Source organism: Pongo pygmaeus, chromosome 21 (assembly GCF_028885625.2).
Source record: "Pongo pygmaeus isolate AG05252 chromosome 21, NHGRI_mPonPyg2-v2.0_pri, whole genome shotgun sequence".
NCBI lineage: Eukaryota > Metazoa > Chordata > Mammalia > Primates > Hominidae > Pongo > Pongo pygmaeus.
Genome location: NC_072394.2, coordinates 48,061,386 through 48,087,137, shown reverse-complemented (window position 1 = coordinate 48,087,137; position 25,752 = coordinate 48,061,386). Strand labels below are relative to the sequence as shown.

Genomic DNA, 25,752 nt, shown 5'->3' with positions numbered 1-25,752 from the left:
GAACAAAAAACCAAACACCGCATATTCTCACTCATAGGTGGGAATTGAACAATGAGAACACATGGACACAGGAAGGGGAACATCACACTCTGGGGACTGTTGTGGGGTGGGGGGAGGGGGGAGGGATAGCATTGGGAGATATACCTAATGCTAGATGACGAGTTGGTGGGTGCAGCGCACAAGCATGGCACATGTATACATATGTAACTTACCTGCACATTGCGCACATGTACCATAAAACCTAAAGTATAATAATAATAATAATAATAATAAAAGAAAAAGAAAAAGAAAAAAAAAGAAAAAACAAACAAACAAACAAACAAAAAAACAAAATAATATTTCCTAGTTAGACTCCAAGGAAGAAATACATCACTAAATAAAAAAAAAAAAAAAAAAAAAAAAGAACAATTCTTAGAAAAGTTATCCATGTAGTCAGTCTGTTTTAAACAAATCCAATGTATGAAAATCATGTTATAAGGTAAATTGGAAAAGTTTATTTATATTAAATCTTTAAATAATGTGTCACATTTTCTGCTTTCTATTTTTAAACTTTGTGTCTCCTAAAAAATAATAATCAAAAACAAACAAAAAAAAAACAACAACAAAAAAAACAAACAACAACAAAAAAAAGACCTGAAACTAAAATTCTTTAAAAAGTCTTGAAGAGACATCTGCACTTCCAAGTTCATTGAAGCATTATTCATAATAGCAAAGATATGAAAAAAACCTAAATGTCATCAGCAGATAAATGAATTAAAAACTGTGGTGTGTGTATGCATACACACACGTGTATACACACACATTATACACATATATACAATGCATATATACATTATACAATATATGTATACATTATATGTGTACACACACACAATAGAATAGTATTCATCCTTTAAAAAGTAGGAAATCCTGTCATTTGCCACAACACAGATGAATCCAAAGGACATCATGCTAAGTGAATTAAGCTAGACACAAAAAGACAAATATTGCCTGATCTTACTTATATGTGGAATCTAAGATAGCCAAACTTGGGCTAGGAGTGATGATTCATGCCTGTAATCCCAGCACATTGGGAGGCTGAGGCAGGAGGATTGCTTGACGCCAGGAGTTTGAGGCTACAGCCTGGGTGACAGAGTGAGTTCCTGTCAAATAAATAAATAAATAAATAAATAAATAGTCAAACTCATAGAAGCAGTGAGTAGAATGGTAATTACAAGGAGGATGGGGTGATGGGGTGGGGGAAGGAGAAAAATGAGAAAATATTGGTCAAAGGGTACAAAGTTTCCATTTCAGTTATGCAAGATAAATTAGTTCTGGAACCTAATGTACAGTATGGTGACTGCAATTAACAATACTGTATTGCATACCTGAAATTTGCTAAGAGGGTGGATCTTAAGTGTCCTCATCACACAAGAAAAGGTTAACTATGTAAGATGGTGTATATGTTAATTCACTTGAGTGTGGTGATCATTTTATACATTATCAATACAGAAAGTTGCACACCTTAAATATATACAATTCCTATTTGTCAATTATACCTCAATAAAGCTAGGGGGAGAAAAATAAAAACTCTTAGAAAAAGATATAAGAAAAAATCATCTTTACATTGATTTTGGCAATTATTTTTTGGACATGACATCAAAATTACAAACAACAAAAGCAAAAATAGACAAGTGGGATTATATCAAACTAAAATCTTCTGCATAGCAAAGGAAACAATCAACAAAATGAAAAGGCAAGCTACTGAGTAGGAAAAAATGTTTGCAAGCCATATATGCTGTAAAGAATTAATATCCAAAATACATAAATAACTCACACGACTACTATTCAAGAATACATATCAAGAATACATGTAACCTGATTAACAAATGGACATCCAACAATTTTTGGGAAGCTGAAAAAAAATGAGCAAGGAACCTAAATAGCCATTTCTCAAAAGAAAAAATTTAAATGGTCAACAGGTATATAAAAATGTGCTCAAGATCTCTAATCATCAGGAAAATGCAAATTAAAACTACAGTGAGATGTCACCACACCCGTTAAGATGGCTATTGTAAAAAAGACAAAAGATAAGTGTTGGCAAGAATTTAGAAAAAGGGCACCCTTGGACACTGTTGGTAGTGAGAATGTACATTGGTACAGTTACTTATGGAAAACAATATGGAAGATCCCAAAAAAATTAAAACTAAAACTACCATGTGATCCAGAAATCCCCCCAAAGGAATTGAAGTCAGGACTGAGAAGAGAAAGCTGTGCTCCCATGTTCACTGTGCGTTATTCATGGCAAGTCCAGAAACGACCTGAATGTCTGTTGACAGATGAAGGCAAACTATCGCAAGGACAAAAAACCAAACACCGCATGTTCTCACTCATAGGTAGGAATTGAACAATGAGAACACATGGACACAGAAAGGGGAACATCACACACCGGGGACTGTTGTGGGGTTTGGGGAGTGGGGAGGGATAGCATTAGGAGATATACCTAATGCTAAATGACGAGTTAATGGGTGCAGCACACCAACATGGCACATGTATACATATGTAACAAACCTGCACGTTGTGCACATGTACCCTAAAACTTAAAGTATAATAATAACGAAATTAAAAAAAAAAAAGAGGAAAACCAAAAACAAAAAAAAAAAGAAAAAGGCTGGGCATGGTGGCTCTCGCCTGTAATCCCAGCAATTTGGGAGGCCAAGGTGGGAGGATTGCTTGAGCCCAGGAGCTTGAGACCAGCCTGGGCAACACAGAAAGACCCCCATCCCTACAACAAATTTAAAAAAATTAGCCGGGCATAGTGGCATGTGTCTGTAGTCCCAGTTACTCGAGAGGCTGAGGCAGAACGATTGTTTGAGCCCAGGAGCCCCTAGGCTACAGTGAGCTATCATTGCGCCACTGCACTCCAGCCTGGGTGACAGAACAAAATTCTGTCTCAAATAAAATAAAATAAAATAAAATACACACATACATATTCAATGGGATATTATCAGCCTTAAAAAATAAAAAGGAAATGTTCCCATTTGGCACAGCATGAATGGAACTGCAGGACGTCATGATATGTGAAATAAGCAAGACAAAGAAAGAGAAATACTACATGATCTCACTTATATGTAGAATTTTTAAAAATTTACATTAAATTGACAGATAAAATTGTATGTATTTATTGTGTACAACATGATTTTTTCCCCTACATACTGCTTTTTCAAATAACATGTTTTGATACACACACACACACACACACACACACACACACACACGCACACATTGTGGAATGGCTAAATCTAGCTAATTAACATATGCATTACTTCAGTAAGTTATTTCTTTGGCAAGAACATTTAAAATCTACTCTCTTAGCATTTTTTAATAATACAGCTCCTAGATGCAGAGAGTAGGGTGATGGTTGCCAGGGGCTGGTGGGAGGGGGAAATGGGGTAATCTTGATCAAAGGGGCTAAAGTTTCAATCATACGACATGAATAAACTCTAGAGATACAATGTGTGGCATGGTAAGGATTGCTAACAATACTGTATTGTATACTTAAATTTACCAAGAGAGTAGATCTTAAATCTTCTCAACACACACATATACATACATGGTTAACTACGTAGAGATTATAGATATGCTAATTAGCTGGAATGTGGTGATCATTTCATAATGTATATGTATATCAAAACACCAACTGGTACACCTTAAATGTATACTTTTTTATATGTCAATGATATTTTAATAAATCTGTTAAAAATTTTACAGCTAAGTCCAAATAATTACTGAGAAAATGAAGTGTTTTCTTTCTTTTTTTTTTTTTTTGAGACAGAGTCTCACTCTGTCGCCGAGGCTGGAGTGCAATGGTGCAATCTTGGCTCACTGCAACTTCCGCCTCCCGGGTTCAAGCAATTCTCCTGTCTCAGCTTCCTGAGTAGCTAGGATAATAGGCATGTGCCACCACGCCCGGCTAATTTTTGTGTTTTTAGTAGAGATGCAGTTTTACCATGTTGGTCAGGCTGGTCTCGAACTGCTGACCTCGTGATCCGCCCACCTCAGCCTCCCAAAGTGTTGGTGTTACAGGTGTGAGCCACCGTGCTCGGCCAAAAATGAGGTTTAATGCAATTGTTAGAAAGTAACTCCCCAAATAGACAAGACATAATGTTTTTAAAGTGTTTGCCACAGTATGAAAGAAGATCAATAGTATTCTGGAATTAATATTCTGAGTGATTACAATAAAATTGTGCCAAATGTCTTGCCATTAACAAAAGAAGTCTATGGTGCCTGCTTCTGGTATAGAAGGAGAGTAGGTGAAGATGTTAGAATCCTTGGAAGTGGGAGGATCAGGTCAGGGTCGTGATGAAGACCCTGAAAACACTGCTCATTTGGCAGTTTTGCAAAGTGTCTGTCCAGCCACATGTCCCCATGTGTGGTATCTCCTCATGTTGACATTTTCTCTTGCCTCCATACCTCTGTGAGAATTGTTCTCTTCTCCTGGGAAGCCTATCCCAGTCCTGTGCATCCTTAAGATTCAGACCAAATTACTAACCAGTCGTCTTTGGTCTGCATCCTATGGGAAGAGCACGTGTCTGGGAATAAAGAGATCCAAATCTGAATCCCAGCTTTACCCCTCGTTGAATGTATGCTGTGGTTGGAACAGGATAGGGTGGAGGGATGCTCCTCTCAGGGCCTCGGTTTTGCATTTCTAAGATGAAGATGATGGACTAATGATGTCAAAGTGTATTTCTAAATTTGAGAAAATATGGCAGCTCAAGGACTCTGCCAAATCTGATAAGCACCTAGTGCTTGTCCTTCTCACTGGCACTCTTCAGTCCTTGATTGGGGTTGACATACATGAATGAATGGAACAGAATCATGCTGTCCCCATCACCCATGGACCAAAGAGGCCCTTGGAAATGTTCAGAATGTGCCGTGTGGTGAACAGTATCTGCTCACTGCTCTGCTCAAGAATGAACTCAGAGCCCTCAGGGCTGAGCACTGAGAACCCCTGCCTTGCAAGACCTCAGTGGGGCTGGAGTATGTTGGGTCTCTTTATCACTGACTGTTTGCTCCGCCCATTAGATCCCAGAAGACATCTCGAGTGGAATCTTCAGGTGTTTCCCGTAGTACCATGCATATCCAGGACCTCTCGTCTTCCTCTCCTTCTTATTCTCTCTTTGGAGCTGTCTCCAGAGCCAGAAATGCCCAGAGGAAGCTTAAATCATTTGGAAATGCAGGGAGTGTCTAAGCCGAGGGGCCTAGAAAACTCCAGCAGCCCCAGTCCCTCTCTTTTTAAAAACACAAGTACAAATGGAAGCTTCTAGTAGGGGAAATGGACTTGTCTAAAATCACACAGCAAATGAGTAACAAAACTGGAGCTAACCAGGTCTGAAGGGTGGCAAAGTGTTGCCAGATCCCACAGACTAGTTGGAAATCAGGATGGATATAGTGACTATTTGTGATTTTGATTTTTAATATTCAGCATCTAAATCTAATTCCTACTAGGACTTCCTACTAGGGAAGTCTTGGTGGACGTTACAACCAGTATTCCCAGTATAAGAACTGAAAGAGCCAAGCTTTCACTCAGAGAGGATTTAATACTGAGAATTGGTTACATGAGTATTAGAATCCCCCACTCCTAGATTTGGGAGTATAAAAGATTTGGGGTTACCAGAACCCAGGAGTTAAGACAAGGGGCCCAGGCACACATACTGCTCACACCTCTGGGGGAACAGAGAGGTGGGAGCTGTGTGACTGTCACTCAGTCTTCTAAAATTTCTGCAGCCAGGGTTGAGACCTCTGAGGAATCAAATGGTGCTTGGTCCACTAGGTGGGGAGGCATGGCCAGCTGCATCTCTGAGGAGGTAACATGCAGCTGGTTTGAAGAACAAGAAGCATCCAGAGCCTGGAGGGGTAACTGCTTCCCCCACCACAGACTTGCCTGTGGCACTTCCTTGGCTCTCATTCCCCCAACCCCAGGGACTTTCATAAAGATATCAGTGGTGGTAGCAATGAGGGTTGGGGGAAGTTGTCTTACCCGGAGGAACAGAAGATTCAGCAAAACACTGTAGACCACACCCCTCTCAGGATCCAATTCCTTGCCAGCACCTGCCTCTTGTCAGACCAGCTGCACTCCACAGCTGAAACATGGGGAAGGGAGAACTGAGCCCACCTAATTGTCATCGAGACCTGGGTTTTGTGTTTGGAGGGAAATTTCTACCCCCATTCAGTGAGCTTTACATTTCAAAATCAACAAGTACTGCTACCTGGGCTGTCCTAAGATCTCTCAGATGTCATATAACAACAGCAGACGCTGAAGAAAATGGGCATGCATTTCAGTACTTGTTTAATACATTGTCTATCATTGATAAGCCACGGATTTCTTTTTTTAGCCAAATCAACTGAGGCAGTGGCTCACTAGTACCAGTACACCAAGAATTCAGATTCTAGAGCCTTCCCACAGAACTAAACTTTATAAATAAATAAAGCTCCCAAGGTAAGTCTTTTTGTAAATTCTATATAATGTTCCTTTTTAAAAAAATTTTTACCGTGTATATTTAAAGTATACAACATGATTTTATAAGATCCAAGGTAATTCTGAGGCCGTGTAAGTTTGGGAACTACTGTTCTAATACTCCTGATTTAATATCACATTCCTGAAAAGTATTATTAAATGTAGGTCACATCACTTCTGATTCATCATACTTTTGCACATTCTTGCTTCCTTCTGCTATTAACTTTTGTTCTAAAGACCCATCCTTCTTAATTTGCTATTTCTGCTAAGTGTTGTCCAGTAGAGAGTGCATCATTCATGATTCATCATTTATGTCCTTTTGCACAATTTTCTCTCCCTGCTACTGATTTCCTCTTTACTGCCTACTTTAGCATATTAATTCATCAAGCAAAATGAGCACATCTTTGGTGTTCTTTCAATTCAGCAGTAAAGTTAAAGGAGGACATGGAGATGACAAAAGTATGTTTAACTCCAATGTACTTTATTTTTTATGTTTAAGGAGTCTCCTCTTTTTCCCACAACTCCCTCCCCAAAGCTAATTCACTGAGAAACCTTGTCAAGTCAAGCTTCTCTCCCCTCATCTACTGTGTCAGCTTTGCTGGTTTTATTTCAGTTTCTTAAATGCACTGAGCTCCTTACTGCCCCCAAAGCACTCACATGTGCTGGTCCACATGTGTGGATTCCCTTCACCTCAAATCTTCATCGCAGATCTTGTACTTCTCTGTCATAGTTTTTATCATAATCTGTAGGTATATATTTAATTGTGACATTATTCAATGTTTCTCTCCCCTCTAGACATTAGGCTCTATAAGGAAAAAGCATTGTGCCTTTTTCTTACTAGTGCCTGACACAGGAGAGGTCTTCAATGGATATTTGTTGAATGAATGGAAATGCATCATATAATAAAACGCCCCTTAATGTGAAGGACCAAGGGGAAGGGCTGGTTACTGGAACAGAGATCTATATGGAAGGGGTATCCTGAAAGGAGCATGTTGAGGCATCCATGCAGACTGTGGAGACACAACCAGAGGAAGCTGGGGAATAAATACCCAAACCTTAGTCCCAGTCTTTCCTCTAATCTCCCTCTGTGCCCCATGGGCTGGTTCCAAGGAGAAGCCAGAGAGCAAGATAACCGTTGATGCAACCCATACATTTGGTTTTCTGAGGTATAAAGCAGGGCACAGAAGAGAGGGTAAGCAGGTTCAAAAGGGGAAAGAAAGAAGTTCAGATCCATCCCTCAACACTCACTCTTGGGTTCTGTCTACATGAAAAGTCCATGTCCCATCATGGGATTGCATGAGTCCCCCTGGTCACCAAATCATTGTGGGAGGTGTCAGTTAGTCACATACCCAAAAGCTAAAATGCTAGCCATCACCAATGTTCCTCATATTCAATTGTGGAAGAAGGGAGGAAAGAAACAACTAACATAAAACAGCGACTACCGACCCCACCTGTGTGGCTGGTCATGAAGTTCAAGGTGATAACCATAGCTGCCTTCTCCCGGCATCCTTTCTATGTTTCCATTACCTTCTGCCAGTTAGATGGAGTGCTTCACCTGACGAGGTGATCCAAACTTTCATTCCTGTGCAGTCTGAGCCCTTCATGATCTTTCCTTTATGGGGTTCCCACAGTTTTTCATTGATCAAGACTATTGTACAAAGGAGTTCTAAGAGGTGCCAATGAATCCCTTGGGTTCTAGGTTGTGATGGTTAATCTTATGCATCAACTTGACTGGGCCACAAAATATCCAGATTAAACATCATGTCTGGGTTTGCCTGCGAGTGTGTTTCCAGATGAGATGAGCATTTGAATTGGTGGACTCAGTAAAGTAGATGGCCCTCCTGAATGTGGGTGGGCATCATCCAATCCATTGAGGCCTGAATAACGCAAAAGATGGAAGAAAGAAAAATTTATCCCATCTTTCTGCCTCATTTCTTGAACTGGGACATCTCATGTCATCTTCTCCTGACCTTGAACAAAGATTCACACCATCGACTTCCCTGGTCTCAGGTCTTCAGACTCAGACTAAATTACTTCCAACTTTCCTGGGTCTCCAGTTTGCAGATGACAGATCATGGGACTTTTTGACCTCCAGCCTCCATAATTGCATGAGCCAATTACACACACACACACACACACACACACACACACACACAATCTTATATTGGCTCTGTTTCTCAGGAGAACTAGTATACAGACAAGCTTCCTTGCCTCCACTGTACAGCAGCAACCCAATTTCCCCTTGGTTATCAGGATTAACCACCCATCTGGTACAGTGACACACTCCCCTTTCTCTCTTTTGATTAAGTGGTATGAAGAGCCAAAAATATCCAAGGGGCAGTGTTTGCTCTTAATTCTGCAAAATCCTGACAGTGTTTTCCTGTGAAAGCGTTCCTCCCTTGAGCACTAAGACCACCAATCCCACTAAGCCCAGGACTGGGAGGATGAGAGGCGAAATTCCTCTAGTGGGTTATTATTAGATGTGAAAGTCAGAGGAGAATCCCTCTTAATCCTGGGCTAAAATTAGAATCATTTGGGGAGCTTTTAAAAAATATTGATGGGCAGGGTGTAGGCATGGGAAAGGGGGTGGGGAGGGAGGGAAAGAGGATGGTAAGACAACAGATAAGGACAACTTCCATCAGGGACGGGTCAGTGTTTTGTTCTTACTAGAATAGATTCTTACTCTGAACACTAATCTGCCCTCCCTGTATGGAACACTTCTGCCAGAACTACCAACTGTAGACTTATGGAATGCCTTATCCACTGTCATAGTATTTCACACAGTGTTGTTTCTTATCAGGGAACTGACGTCACAGTAAAAAAAAAAATTACAGCAGTAGGCCCGTGCTCATGGAATTCACTGATCTTATTGTATTTCCCAGCATCCTGAAGCAGCTGGTTTGATAGTACCTTGCAGGACGGGGGCAAGGTTTTCCTGTAGGCTGTCTGTGCTCTGAATCAGCCTCCAATATATGGTACCCTTTCTCCCATAGTCAGGATTCATGTGCCCAGGAATAAAAGAGTGGGAATGGGAGTGGGCATTACTCACTATTATCCCTGGTGACCCACTAGCAAAATTTTTGCTTCCTATTTCCATGATCTTATCCTATGCTTCCCTAGAAGTCTTAGTTCCAAAAGGAGGCCTGCTTTCACAAAGAGAACCAACAATCATTCCATTGAACTGAAAGTTAAGACTGTCATCTGGCCACTTTGGGCTCCTCCTGCCTCTGAATCAATAGGCAAAGAAAGGCATTACTATGTTGGCTGGGGTTATTGATCCAGACTACCAAGGGGGAAATTGAAGTACTGCACAATAGAGGTAAAGGAAGAGTGGGTCCAGAATATGGAAGATTCCTTGGGGCAACTCTTAATATTACCATGCCCTTTGATTAAGGCCAATGGAAAACTACAACCCAACCCAGGCAGAACCATTAGCAAATGGCCCAAACCCTTCAGGAATGAAGGTTTGGGTCACTTCCCCAGGTAAAGAACAATGACCAGATGAGGTGCTTGCTGAAGGCAAAGGCAATACAGGATGGGCAGCAGGGAAAAGTAGTTATAAATACCAGCTATGACCATATGACCATTACAGAAACAAAAACTGTAATTGTCATGGGTATTCCTCCTTATTTTGTTATGAATATGGGTGTGTATTAAGCAAATATCTTTGTTTTCTTCCCTCTCCTATTTCCTTATTATGCAACATAAGATGTATTGACTTTATTTCATAGTACTTAAGTATTGTTCATTTTACATCATAGAATTTTAAGCTATGAGATATCAAGAGGAGTAAACGTCATTCAAAAAACTATGTTCTCTTCGGGAAAGGGGTTGGTGTATTTACATTGTCTGCAGGATAATTGTATCATGTTAGGTGGGATTATAACCTTGTAATAGTCTTTATTTTAAGATTAAGTATAGTCTAAGGAGGTATGTATGGGTGCCAGGTTGACAAGTAATGGACTTGAGATGGCTAATTTTATGTATCATCTTGACTGGGCCATGGGGTGCCCAGATATTTGGTTAAACATTATCTCTGGGTTTGTCTGTAAGGATGTTTCTGGATGACATTGATATTTGAATTGGTAGACTGAGTAAAGCAGATTGCTCTCCCCAATGTGGATGGGCCTTGACCAGTCTGTTGCAGGCCTGAATGAAATAAAAGTCTGAGTAGGAAATATATATTTTTTCTGCCTACCTGCCTTCAAGCTGAAACACTGGTTGTCTCCACACTCAGACTTGAACTGGAACTTATGCCATTGGCTCTCCTGGTTCTCAGGTCCCCAGACTCAGACTAGAGCTTGCATCATTGGCTCTCCCAGTTCTTAATCCCATGGACTTGTACTGGTGCTGTGCCATTGGTTTTCCTGGGTCTCCACCTTTCTGACTGCAGATCTTAGACTTATCATCCTCCATAATCATGTGAGCCAATTCCTTATAGTAAAAAGAATTTATATATATAGTGTGTGTGTATATATATATTATATTTTATATATATTTTATATATATAATATATAATATATATTATATATATAACATATATTATATATATTATATATATAACATATATATTATATATATTATATATATTACATATATATAACATATATATTATATATATTATATATATTACATATATATAACATATATATTATATATATTATATATATTACATATATATAACATATATATTATATATATTATATATATTACATATATATAACATATATATTATATATATTATATATATTACATATATATAACATATATATGTAATATATATTATATATATTACATATATAAAACATATATATGTAATATATATATAATATATATATCCCATTTTCAAAATGTTACCATTAGGGGAAACTAGGGAAACATTTCAAAATGTTAACATTAGGGGAAACCATATTATTTCTTACAACTGTACATGAATTTATGATTATCTCAATAAAAATTTGAATTAAAGAAAATATAGGCAAAATAAAGACTTTCCCATATAAACAAAAACTGAGAGGAGGTGATGCTTCTCGCGGACTAGACTTTTTCCTTAAGGCTGAAAGGATATGAGACCAGATGTTAATTTGGATCCACAGGAAGGAATGAAAAACACCAGAAATGGTAAGTATGTGGGTAAATATAAAAGTGTGTATATGTGTATATAAGGGTATGTGTGTGTATGTGTGTGTGTGTATGTGGTCTTCTCTTGATTATAACACTGCTATAATAGACATAAATGTAATATATATGACAACAAAAGCACAAAAGAGGGGCAGGAAATAGAGCTATACTGGTGCCAAGTTACTATATTTTACCAGAATTAAATGAATTGCCTGACATATGGTGCTCATACGATGTTAGTCCCCTTCTTCCTTCTAGAAAAGAGAAAGGTCATTTGGAGGTTAGAACCTGAAGGGTGAAACTTTATTCTTTCAAAATCCCGCCCTTATTTACTTCCTCCTTCCTTAAACCAGCCAAATTAATGGGTCTCAATCAAAAGTAAGTTCACTGGGGCCGGGCGCGGTGGTGCTTGCCTGTAATCCCAGCACTTTGGGAGGCCGAGCTGGGTGGATCACTTGAGGTCAGGAGTTTGGGATCAGCCTGGCCAACATGGTGAAAGCCCGTCTCTACCAAAAATACGAAAATTAGCCAGGCGTGGTGGCACACATCTGTAATCCCAGCTACTCGGGAGGCTGAGGCAGGAGAATCTCTTGAACCCAGGAGGTGGAGGCTGCAGTGAGCCAAGATCACGCCACTGAACTCCAGACTTCCAGACTGGGTGACAGAGCAAGACTCCATCTCAAAAAAAAAAAAAAAAAAAAAAAAGAAAAAGAAGTAAGTGAATTGGAAGCGGAGCAGGGTTGAAATATTACCTATGGTGTACAGTGTTCACTCTTCGGGCCCAGGCTTCACCACTATGCAATATGTCCATGTAACAAACCTGCACATGTAGCTCCTGAATTTATTAAAGTTTTAAAAAAAAATAATGTAATGATTTTTCACATACATGCACACACATATGGTTGACATAGGGTTAGTAAGACTCCTGTAATGAATGTAAGTGCTAGATAACTAGCTAGGTCTGCCTTCTAGCTGCTCTAACGTGTTTTTAATAAATCTTACACTTGCCGTCCCCTTTCTGGAATTACAATAACACTGTCACTCAGATCTCCTGAGAAAGAGCCAATTCACTGAGTCATGACCAAAGATCCCCAGGGCAACCTGAGTACAGAATGAGCTCTTCAAGGGCCAGGTCCTGTTGCACCTTCCCACAAGGCCTATTTGGCCAAACGAGTACCGACACACCTCATCAGGCACTGCCCCTCACTGTACTGGATCCTTACCATGCTGTTAATGTTGGAAATATTATTATAATTTTTTTAAAAAAAGTGTTTATATCTATTGCTCTTCTACAGGGTTTCCTAACCTTGGCATGATTAACATTTGATGCCAAATGTGAGGGCTGTCCTGAGCAGTGTAGGATGTTTAGCAATATCTCTGCCTCAACACACTAGAAGCCAGTAGGTGCCCCCAATCAAAAATGTCTCTAGACATTGCCGAGTGTCCTTGGGGGCAGTATCACTCCCTCCCCTGCTTTCCTGAATAGTACGTTTAAAGGCAGCTTCTCACTTCCTGATCCATTGCCCCAGAGGAGGCAACACTGTAGGAAGCTCTCAGCCAAGGATCATCAATAGGCGCCCCCACCTTTCCTCTGCCTGCAAACAAGTGACAGTGTATTTATTTCTTCCTTCTATCATTATTTTGTTGTCTGATTAACAGATTTGATCACCCAAGAGGGCTAAGAAAGGAGATATCAAGGATAATGCTGGTGGACCCCTCAAGGTGCAAAAGAAGTTGTACCACAGAGATGTTGCAATATAGGCTTCAGAAGTGCCTTCAAGGAAATAAATGTGGGGTAAACAGCAAAGATCAACAGATAATGAGAGGGTCGACCAACAATTGTATAAGCTATAGTTAGAGAAAGCAATGGCCAAGGAATATTATGGTTCCAGGGAATTTAAAGAAAAGGAAGAGCTATAATTAACGTGCAAAGATGGGGAAAACATTTCTGTAGGAACTAAGTATGCTGCTGATCCAGTTAGCACCCCCATTTTCAAAAAGGCGTCATTGCCACACACACACACACACACATCCCTTGCAAAAGACATGTACCTGTATGTGCATTCACAATGTGTGAGGCATTTGAATATTTATTGAACACTTGCACCAATTCTGGGAAGTATGCTAAAGCAACATAATTAACCCCAATTTATAGATGAGAAAACTGAGGCTAGAGGTGAAATGACTTCCCCAGGTCAAGAGTAGCTGGACTTAAATCAACTCAAGTGTCCATCACTGGATGGATAAAGAAAATGTGGTATGTATACACAATGGAATACTACTCAGCCTTTAAAAAGAAGGAAATCCTGACATTTGTGACAACGTGGATGAACCTGCAGGTTACGTAAAATAAGCCAGGCACAGAAAGACAAATACTAGGTGATCTCACTTACATGTGGAATCTAAAAAAGTTGAAGTCACAGAAGCAGAGAGTAGAATGGTGGATACTAGGGGCTGGGGGTGGGAAGTATTGGGAAGATGCTGGTCAAAGGGTACAAAATTTCAGTTAGACAGAAGGAATAACTTGTGAAGACCTATTGCACAGCATGGTGACTGTAGTTAATAACATATTGTACACTTGAAAATTGCTAAGAGAGAAAATTGCTCTCTATGTATATATACACACATATATTTCAAAACATCATATTGTACATCATAAATATATAACGTTCCTCAACTTATGATGAGATTATAGCCTAATAAACCTATCCTAAGTTGAAGATATCACAAGTTGAAATGCATTTAATACACCTAACCTACCAAACATCATAGCTTAGCCTTACCTACCTTAAACTTGCTCAGAACACTTACACTAGTCTACAGTTGGGCAAAATCATCTAACACAAAGCCCTTTTTATAATGAAGTGTTGAATATCTCATGTAATTTATTGAATACTGTTCTAAAAGTGAACACAGAATGGTTGTATGGGTATTCAAAGTACTGTTTTTACTGACTGTGCATTGTGTTTGCACCATCATAAAGTCAAACACTGTAAGTCAAACCATTGTAAATTGGGGACTGCCTTTATACAATTTTTATTTCACAATTAAAAATAGATAATAATAAATATATGATAGAATGCTTCTTGAAAAAGAATAGCTGGACCCATCACAACCTCAAATTTTAAATCTGAGGCTCACTAAATCTCACTAAAGCATGCTGGCTTTGTCTTTCAAAGAAAATGGGTCTCTAGAGAATCAAGGAAAGGAGACAGGTGGAATGTGCTGGATTCTGGGGTGTGTCTCTAGAGAGCATGACCCTCTGAACCAAACAAAGCTGGGCCCTCCTTCTACATGGTGCTTTTGATATTTCCATTAAAATATACTGAATCTGCTCCTCCTCCAAGTAGGTGACTGTTTCTGACTTCCAATGTGTTTGTGTGTGTTGTTCCCATAATTTCCTGGGAGCACCCAGATGGGACGGAGGCAGCATCTAATACTTTGCCTGGTGCAGTGTGGGTACTTGATGTATGTTTGTTGAATGAATGAGTGATACGAGGGCATTGAAGCAGACAGACCGGGGTCTTAGTCTTGTCTCTGAAACTTGCTGTCCATGTAACAATGGTCAAAGTAGCATAACCTCCTGTCATCTACAAAATGGGAGTTTTAAGTGTTGTGGGATTCCTGTGTAGACTTAAGGGAAGCAATGTGTGAAAACTATTTTGCAATGGTGCCTGGAAAAGAAAAGGTACTCAAAAATGGCTGCTGTCTTTTTACTATCGTGCAAAAGGATTCCACCCTAAAGTGGTACTAAAGTAGCCTGGGTGGCCAGATCAGATAAGGCCAGGAGGAGAGAGGTGAAGCTGTGCTTTGGCTGAACACTCTGTTCCTGAGGCAGCCCAGCCCCATGAAAAGCCTGAGTTAAGGGTGAATGAGCTGGATGTGGGGCCAGGCTCCTCCCCTTGGTCCCTTTTCTCCCTAAAACGGCAACCCCAGGCTGAGCCACTGGCTGAGTGGCACCATGCAGCTTCAGGCCTCTCTCCCGTTTCTCCTGATTCTCACTCTCTGCCTAGAGCTTCGATCAGAACTAGCACGAGGTTGGTATGAAATGTGGGATCTCAAAGAGTAGACTGGGAATCAGGCTGGGGGGCGGGGTGGTGGGGGAGGTGATGCAGCACAAACAGAGCCCATTTCTTACCTTACCGGATTGAGAGTCAATTCAGTTCGATTCACTTCATCAGATATATGTTGGGCACATAGTATGTGCCAGGCACTGTCCTAGGTGCTGGGGTTAAAGCAAAGAGCCTAAGACCCTGCCTTTGTGAAATTAAGATGCTAATGGAAGAGAGACATACCTAATACCTAATACCTAATACACATGATAGATGATCAAAGTGCTATAGAAAACGAAATAAGTAAAGCAGGAAAATGGGGCCTTCAATGTCTGGGGTGGGGCTGGTGGCAGGCAAGGAGAGGTTGAGAAAAGGAGATCAGAGCCAGAATTTGAGAGTGAGGGACTTAGCCAAGTTAGATGCACTTGTCAGAAAAGGCTCCTTCCTGGACCACTTTCTCTGTGGAAGCTTGGAATCTGCAAATGGAAGTGGGGAGATGAAGTGCAGTTATAGCTAAGATAATATGCTGGAAATGGGGATGGTAGGCAGCAGTTTCCAAGATTTTTAAGCAGCCAGTAGGATTCCCTGTATAAAAATGCATATTAGAATACACAAAAGGGTAAGAAAGACAGTAAAAAATTATCGAAATCTTACCTTCTGGAGATTAACACTGTCAATGTGCCAGTGAACATCCTTGCATGTGCAAGCATAGTTCTCTGCATGTATGTACATGGAGCTATTAATGATAGATTCTTAGATATAAATGGAGCCCTAAACCTCCCAATAACCTTATAGATGAGTGGTTCTCGAGTTTGTCCCCTAGTCCGACAGCAATAGCAGCAGCAGTATCAACTGGAAACATGCTAGTTCCCAGTCCCACCTGATCAGAAACTATGGAGGTGGGTCTCTCTAACAAGCCTTCTAGATGATTCTGATGCATACTCGAGTTTGAATATGTCTGCCATAAGTAAGAAGAATGTAGTGGTTTACAGTATGAGCATTCCTGGAGTCAGACACACCTGGGTTCTGGTCCGGGCTCCTCTACTTACAAACTCTGTGCCTCAGGAACATCATTTATAGCCTCTCTGAGCATCAGTTTCTTCTTCTATAAAAAAAGATTAACCATCTTTTCTGCTTTATTAATCAAATAGTCTGATGTATGTCAAGCTCTCAGTACAACTTAGCTCTTAACAGATTCTTGTAAAGCACTTAGAACAGCTTCTGTCACTCTCAAAACACACACACGGTGTCATTATCTACTTTACATAAAAAAGAAACAAGTCAAGTGATTTTCCTTTGGTTTAATGAAATGGAAGAGCAGAGAAGCAAGACTGAGAAAATTAAGAGCAGATGGGACTCCAGCCCCTACAGAGTCACCTGTAAGGGTCTAAGGGCTGATGCTGCAGTGACTAGGATGTCTTAAGAACATGCCCCTCCACCTCCCACCTTGATTGGATAAGCTATTCTGCCTCTTCCCCATTCTCCTGCACCCTTAGCGTCAGCCTTGCAGGTAGGAGGATAAGACAGAGTCTGAACCTTTCCAAGCCCTAGGCTGCTGCCTGAAGTTCCACCATATGTGTGATCATTCATCTGTCCATTCACTCATTTTACAACAACCAAGATGGATGGAGAACCTGCAAGCCTCTGCAGTCGAACCATGCTGGGTTTGATTCTTGGTCCTACTGCTTCCTAGCCTGACATTAGGACAGGTGCTTCATTTATCTGTCCTTAGTTTCTTCACATAATGTTGGAAGTTCTACTAGCTACCACGAGGAGTAAAACTGCCCACATAGTGACAGAAACATAAAAGGAGGGTACAAAGAAACTTTTAATCCTGCCCCAGAGGGGCTGAGTGGGGTGGTGGTGGTGGTTTTCTATTAACAAATATTTGCTAAGAACTGAGAACTAGGCCTGTGTTAGGCACTAAGGCTGCAGAAATGAGTACAATGAGGTCCCTCTTCTCAAGAGTCTCATTGGTTAAGAAATAGAATGATTAAGAGCAGCTACTATTTATTGATTTATTTTCTATTTATCAATGCTTCTCACTGGTAACGTCTAACCCTGCAATAAACCAAAAATGTGGATATTACACCTGCATTTTTGCAATGAAGGAAATTGAATGTCAAGGAGATAAGTCATTTGTCCAAGATCACATAGCTAGAAGATAATTGAGACAAGTTTGAAACCTCTCAGATTCAATCTTGCTCTCAGATTCAAAGTCTGTCCTCCTTCTCTCATAAGATATGGATTCTAGAATTGATTATGAGACAGGAGGTAGGAACCTGAGGATCTTTATTATCAAATCCTATAAAAGCAGATCTGGAAGGGAACTCAGAGATGATGTGGTTCAACTCCTTGATTTTACAAATGAAGAAATGGAGACATGAAGAAGTTAGGTTTGTACAACATCACACAGTAGCAAGTGGCTGCTTTAGGATCTCAATCCACTTGAGTTAGATTCTCAAGCCTGTGATTCTCACCACATCAGGCTACTCTTGGAAGTGAAAATGTCAACTTCTGTGTAGACAGATCAGACCATGGCTGGGTAGAAAGAGGTACAGAGCACAGCCATGTGGATGGCCTCACAATTGTGCCCAGGGCTGTCACAGCCCCTGGCATATGAGGCAAACAAGGAGAAGGTGATGGGTTTGGTCTCCTTCAACCACTTTCTCTCTTCAGACACTATCAAGGATCTCCTCCCAAACGTATGCGCTTTTCCTATGGAAAAGGGCCCTTGTCGAACCTACATGACGCGATGGTTTTTCAACTTTGAAACTGGTGAATGTGAGTTATTTGCTTACGGAGGCTGTGGAGGCAACAGCAACAACTTTTCGAGGAAAGAAAAATGTGAGAAATTCTGCAAGTTCACCTGATTTTCTAACAAGAACACAGCCCTCCATGGATTCGGGATTGCTCTGAGGGCCACAGAAGGCATTTGTGTGTGTGTGTGTGAACAAGAGATTCATTCCTCTACCCCTACATTTATTCTCCCTGATGTGCCCCTAAAAATGCTTCATCTCTGTGCCTGAAATTCTATAAATGTTGCAATCGTGTTTAAAATCTCAAGACCTCCTTTTTAAAACATACACATATTTACAAATACATAGAGCAACCATTCACACCTTAGTATGAATTACTGTTTAACCCACTGGGAGATAAAGGTTTTGAAGGACAGAGGGGGTGGATTTGGAAATTTGGGTACGATATTGGAAGGGCCTACATTGAACAAGGAGGGGATTTCTGGTCTTGTGAAATAAGAAACAAGGAAACAACAGAAACCAGGGAAGAAAGGGGAGCTGGAGACAAACTGAAGATGTTAAGGATACTTTTAATTAAAAAAAAAAACAAACTAGTGGACCGGGCACGGTGGCTCACACCTGTAATCCCAGAACTTTGAGAGGCTGAGTGAGGCGGGTGGATCACGAGGTCAAGAGATCGAGACCATCCTGGCCAACATGGTGAAACCCCGTCTCTACTAAAAACACAAGAATTAGCTGGGTATGGTGGTGCACGCTACTACACTACATAGTCCCAGCTACTCAGGAGCCTGAGGCAGGAGAATTGCTTGAACCCAGGAGGCAGAGGTTGCAGTAAGCCGAGATCGCACCATTGCACTCCAGCCTGGTGACAGAGTGAGACTTGGTCTCAAAAAAAAAAAAAAAAAAAGTGAATTTTTATGAAAGCTGTTGTTTACTAAGGCTAAACCACATCTTCCTGCCAAGGGCTACATGGGGAAAGGAGTGAAGAGATCCTGGTCCTAGAGTCTTTTGGTTTGCCTTAAGCAACACCAATTACAACAACTTGGAGGGAGAGGAGAAAAACACAGGAATCATTTCTTTCATTTATTTCAAGAGGGCCCATAGATGCAGAGGGACTTCTTTAAGATCACAGGGTGGGAACGAAACAGAGGCATCCTTGGTCCCACCAAAAGGCCTTTTCCATTGCGTTGTAATCTCCCCAATCCATAATTTTTCCAGACTTCCTCTGGAATGGAATTCTGGGCAGAATTCATGTGGGCACTCTCCCTTATTTACCACTCTGATTCAGGGTCCTCCCCCAAAGTCCAAGTCAGCTGCTTCCTATTGCCCGAGGAACAATAACTCCAAGCCATTATGCCAGGCTCCATACTAAGCTCTTCATAAATAATACACATAAACCTCAGGGTAGCCCTAAAAATCAGATTACTACTCAAAGCGTGCTCCAGGAACAGGCAGCTTCCAGGTCACCTGAGAACTTGTTAGAAATGCGGAATCTCATGACCAGCCTTGTAACAAGATTCCTGGGTGATTTGTGGGCACCCCTCAAGTTTAGGAAGCAGTGGTAGATGAGGAACCAAGGATAAAACAGAGCAGTAATGTTTCCAGGGCCACACAGCTGGAAAGTGGAAGAGCTGGTCATTGAGCTCGTGTCAGTACATTTGCAAAGTCCCTGGTTATAACGGCTATGCTTCACTCTGTCATGGATCTCAGAATTTCCCCCATGGGGCTGATTTCCAGTTAAAGGTTTTATCAGAAAAATTTTAAAACGCCAAGTTACGCTGGCAAGGCAACAAACACATCTCCCTTTTGTAGAGAACACTGGGAAGCAGGATTCCTGGATCATCTCTGGGAAGAGTCTAAGACAAAATCCTAAATGTCTCCCATGGCCGCTGCCTTCTTTTTCCAGGTTGGAGGGCAGCAGTCACACCAACCTACTGAGGACTTCCACAAAAGAGAGATTGCCTCATTCCTAGCCCCTGGCTCCATTCCACCCACCCTCACTCTCTCTTCCCTTCTCAACATTTCACAAGAGGGGACATTCTCCATGGCTAACACCAATCAGATATTCTGTCTTACCAAAATGTTCTAGAAATTCCTGAATTGCTCAACACCTAAATCGCTGGCTTTAAGCTCTGTCTCCTACTCATGAAACACCAGAACTATCTGGCCTTCAGATTCAGAAAATGTGATCATTGTCTCTATAATTCAATTGCATTTGCATCAACCACCCAATCTTGTCATAGAACCCGAAATTCAGGCTCGCGTACCCAACGTACAGCTGATGCCAACACTGACACACAGGTGCTTGGAAACAGAGAAAGGTTTACTTAATTTGGTCAAAGCAAGAAGACAGGAGGGCAAGATCTCTCTGATTTACCTTAAGAAAAAGAAGCAGAGAGTTATGTGGCTACAGAGAGGGGGAGTTTCAGGAAACCAAGGGAAAAGTCTGTGTTTCTTCACTCTCAGATAACACCTGAAACAGCCAGACTTCTAGGAGTCAGCAGCTTGTCACAACATCCTTAAAGATATTTATTTCTTCTTGGATACTTTTTTTGTGACCCTGAAGTTAACTTTCCTTGCTTGACAGAGAAACAGTACATCAGCAGTTTATCATTATGTTGTAGGAACAAGGAATATTGGGCAAAAAGCAAGTTCAAGCAAACAAGGGCCTGATCAGAATTTTCATTATTTCAGTCACTAAAAATGCTTGGATGCTGAGATCTCAAGGGGCCCTGTTACAAATCCCCACTGCCTTTTTCCATTCCTCATTCATGTAGGAAAAGGGGTGTCATTCTTTTCTAGCTACTTCCTGCTGAAAAAGGGGCAAAGGTGTGGAAACTGAAGAGCAGAACCTATCCACTTGAAGTTGAAAGTATTTCCAGGGGCCAGGCCCATATCCTGCATACTGCAATTTCATTATCTGGGTACTGTTACCTATTATAGTCTTGGAGCAGCATCTTAATCTATATTTGATGATGACATTAGTGAAAACATAAGTTACAATAACGATGAGAGAAATAAGCCAAATGTAACGATACCAGAAAATATAGATCGGATCCCTTGTGAGATCCAAGAAAACAATCCAGAATACCAATCACCTAATCCTAGTTAATCTTCTTTTATCCGTTGCCACCGTGAAGTTCGCTCTTTTATTTTATCTACATGCATTTCAACTTCAGCCGAGGTGTTAATATAAGAGAAACAGGAGGAGTTGGCCTTGTTCAGCCAGCAGGTAATCTAATGCTATCCCATTATCTAAACAACTTTAACTACAGAATCCAAAGACTTGCTGTGCTGTGATAGCAGCATGTTTCTTTAGCTCTAATCCTTAAAGTAATGGACACGTTTCTAAGCACGTGGTGATGAGCAGCCACTCCCCACCATGGGAGAAAAGTATGTCTGAAGAAGTACCCTGTGTCATCAGGAATCCTGGCAAATCCACTTCAGAGACCACCCCATCCCCGACAGACAGACTCTCCTTCCAAAATTCCTTGGGAGACTGTGGGCAACAGTTTTGGGGAACTTGTCCAGTGTTTGGTAACACTTTCATTGTGTACCGAGAAAGATGTCACTGAGTATCCTAATAAATGTTGTCCATTATCTCCCCTCCTAATGCACCTACAGGCCCAGTGTTGGTTTTCCTGACTGCAGATAGAAACATATCCCTCAGGAGCAGGCCGGGTATGGTGGCTCACATCTGTAATCCCAGCACTTTGGGAGGCCAAGGTGAGTGGGTCACTTGATGTCAGGAGTTCAAGACCAGCCTGGCCAACACAGCAAAACCATGTCTCTACTAAAAATACAAAAATTAGCTGGCTATGGTGGTGAATGCCTGTAATCCCAGCTACTCAGGAGGCTGAGTCATGAGAATCGCTTGAACCCAGGAGGCGGAGGTTGCAGTGAACTGAGGCAGTGCCACTGCTCTCCAGCCTGGATAACAGAGGGAAACTCTGTCAAGAAAGGAAGAAAGGAAGAAAGGAAGAAGGGAAGGAGGGAAGGAGGGAAGGGAAGGGAAGGGAAAGGAAGGGAAGGGAAAGAGAAAAGAAACATATCCCTCAGGAGCACAGGGCACAGTGTCAGTAGTGGAGGCGGTCATTAAAGCCACATTCCCTAGCCCTGGATCTGTTAGACAGCTGCCACACTCAGGTAAGGCTGGGCCTATCCATTGTCCTTCCTGTGCTATGAAACTGGGGTCAAATGGGGTGCTATCCAGATCACCATCCAGTGAGAATTGTCACAAAGGTTGTGGTGACTCACCCAGGAAATGCAAATCCAAAAGTACACCAAAGTCAGGTACATGTCTTCACTCCAAGCGATCATTGCACCAAAAGTGGTCACCACAGGCAGGAAAGGAACCAGTGAGGGGTGTCCCCCAGGCAAGGTGCCTAGGCAGCTTTGGGGACTCCCTGTGCATGCAGATCCTGGCTGGGACTGCCCAGCCATGGGCACAAGGTTCTTCCATGGTCACCAGAATTGTCATAGAACCCCAGATTCAGGCTTGTGTACCCAATGGGCAGCTGATGCTGACATTGATGCACGGGTATTTGGAGATGGAGAAATGTTTATTCAATGTAACCAAAGCAAGAAGGCAGAAGGGTAAGAGCCCTCAACTCCACCTTAACAACAACAACAAAGTGTGCTTTTAATGTGGCTAGGGAGTAGGGGAGGGGAAGTTTCAGGGAACAAAGGGGGAAAAGCCTGTGTTTCTTCCGTCTCAGGTAACACCTGGAACAACTAGACCTCTGGGAATCAGCAGCTAGTCGCATCGTCCTTAAAGGCCTTCATTTCTTCTTGCAAACCTTTTCGTGACCCTGAAGTTATCTCCCTGTTTAACGAAGAAACAGCACATCAGCAACTCTTTGTTTGCAACAAATAATTTTGTTGTGGAAACAAGGAATATTGGGCAAAAAGCAAGTGCAAAACATTTTCATTATTTTAGTCACTAAAAATGCTGGGGTGCCAAAATCTCAAGGGGCCTGGTTACAGTCTCATGACTAAAATTGCATCATTCCATCAATACTCAACAGCTCCAGACAAGACACACCTTCAGCACAGGCGGAGATAAAAGTTAGTCCACACGCTCACACAACACTTATCCTCTGTTCACCTACTCTTTAGTGGTCCATCTATCATCCATTTTTTAAAACGGAAATGGCCTCCCAACTGCTCTCAGGGCTTCAGTCCTTGCTCTCTACAGTTTATTCTTGAAAGAACAGCCAGAAAGATTCTTTATGTCCTGATACTCCGCTATTAACAATCCTTCATTGACTTTTCAACTAACTTAGAGCAAAAGCCAAAATTCATATGAGTACAGTAGTTCCCCCATATTTTTAGTTTCACTGTCTGTGGTTTCAGTTACCCTTGGCCCAAAAATATTAAATGGAAAATTCCAGAAATAAACAATTCATAAGTTTTAAATTGCACATTGTTATTGGGGTGAAATCTTGTGCCATCCTGCTCACGATGTGAATCATCCCTTTGTCTAGTGTATCCACCCTGCACACGCTACCAGCCCATTAGTCATTTAGAAACCAACTCAGTTATCAGATTGGCTGTCACAGTATTGTAGTGTTTGTGTTCAAGTAACCCTTATTTTACTTAATGCCCATAAAATGCAAGATAAGTGATGCTAGAGTATTGTTAAAATTGTTCTGTTTTATTATTGTTGTTAATCTCTTACTATGCCTAATTTATAAATTAAACTTTATTATAACTATATATGTATAGGAGAACAACATAGTGTATATAGGGTCCAATACTATTTGTGGTTTCAGGCATCCATTGAGGGTCTCAGAACATGTGCCCCATGGATAAGGGTGGACTACTGAACTTGTCTCAGGTTCCTACCCAAAGGTTTCTGGCAGGTGCTGTAGACAGCACCCATATTTCCCTTCAGGAATGAAGAGCCTGTTACCCCAGCGGGGAGTTTGGTAGCTGATGGTTCTCAGCTGAGTTCCTCTCCTCTATGGAAACCAAAGAGTCCAGATACTACCTCTCTCTTCTGATTGGCTGCTTGAGTGCGAGTGTGTGACATGAACTTAGCCAGTCAGTTGTTCCTGCCCTGGACTTTGGATCTGGAGGGAGCGATGCAAAGACCCAACAACTGTTGAGAAAATTTTTCTAATTGTGATGGAGGTGGTGAAAATCTGGAGGTCAAAGAGCGTTGAGTACCTGGCAGTGAAGTGCAATTTGTAGCAAGAATGAAACTCTACTACAAACTCAGATATGCTCAAAATGTCTTTTAAAAAATTGTAATTGGCAACCGGGCACCGTGGCTCACCCCTGTAATCCCAGCACTTTGGGAGGCCGAGGTGGGCGGATCACCTGAGGTCGGGAGTTCAAGACCAGCCTGACCAACATGGAGAAACCGCGTCTCTACTAAAAATACAAAATTAGCCGGGCATGGTGGCACTTGCCTGTAATCCCAGCTACCTGGGAGGCTGAAGCAGGAGAATCGCTTGAACCTGGGAGGCAGAGGTTGAGGTGAGTCGAGATTGTGCCATTGCACTCCAGCCTGGGCAACAAGAGCAAAACTCTACCTCAAAAAAAAAAAAAAAAAAATTGTAATTGGCCTGAATTTTCATTTTGATCTTCCATTTAACCAGGTAATGGAAATTAATTTCTGTCATTTCATTAGTTTGACAGCCACATACCCCTAAGGGTTGCTTCTACATTCCAGTGCATTGGCTTAATTCCAAGGCATCCAATGGGAAGTGTGCTTGATTCTTGGTCACTATCACATACACACACTGTTTTATCCCTGCTGGATATTTTTCTGGCAGGTAACTGTTGCATCCTCCTCATTTGATGAGAGCTCACTCAGTGACTTATATGCCCCACAGAACTCAAGAAATAACTCACTGCTGCTCCTTAGAGCTCAAGAAATACCTCACTGCTCTGTACCACCTGGGACTATAGGAAACTCAAAGGGACCCTCTAAAAACCCTATACATAGACCTCCCATGTTCCAATTTCTGATCTACCCTGCAAGGGTTCTCAGTTCTAACTAGTGGTTCCTCAATTCATACTTCCTAGTTGTGGAAGTATACCCTGGCTGTGGTCATTTCTCTTGATTCCCAAATATACCTGGTACCCTATTGGCCTAGGAACCCCCTTTTCAGGATCCCAAACCACCATTCATTTCCTCTGGTTCCCTTCTAACTCTCTTCCTTAAACCTCCAATGGGGAGAATTTTATACATGGGCGGGGAGCAGAAAGGAAGCAGGTGTTGTTAAAACCTGATTCTGGTTTTTCATATATTCTTTCATCTCATGATCTGCATTCACTCAGATGTAATTAAAACACTTTCTTCCCAAAATTAAGG

General features: G+C 41.3%; 1 protein-coding gene across 1 annotated transcript; it reads left to right on the top strand.

Moving 5' to 3' along the window:
• Window positions 1–15,548: 15,548 nt before the first annotated feature.
• On the top strand, window positions 15,549–18,722 carry SPINT3 (serine peptidase inhibitor, Kunitz type 3). The gene is made up of 2 exons (XM_054467842.1): window positions 15,549–15,654; window positions 18,349–18,722. The coding sequence occupies exons 1-2, from the start codon at window positions 15,579–15,581 to the stop codon at window positions 18,540–18,542; spliced, it is 270 nt and encodes an 89-aa protein (XP_054323817.1). The 5' UTR covers window positions 15,549–15,578; the 3' UTR covers window positions 18,543–18,722.
• The last annotated feature ends 7,030 nt before the right edge of the window (window positions 18,723–25,752 follow it).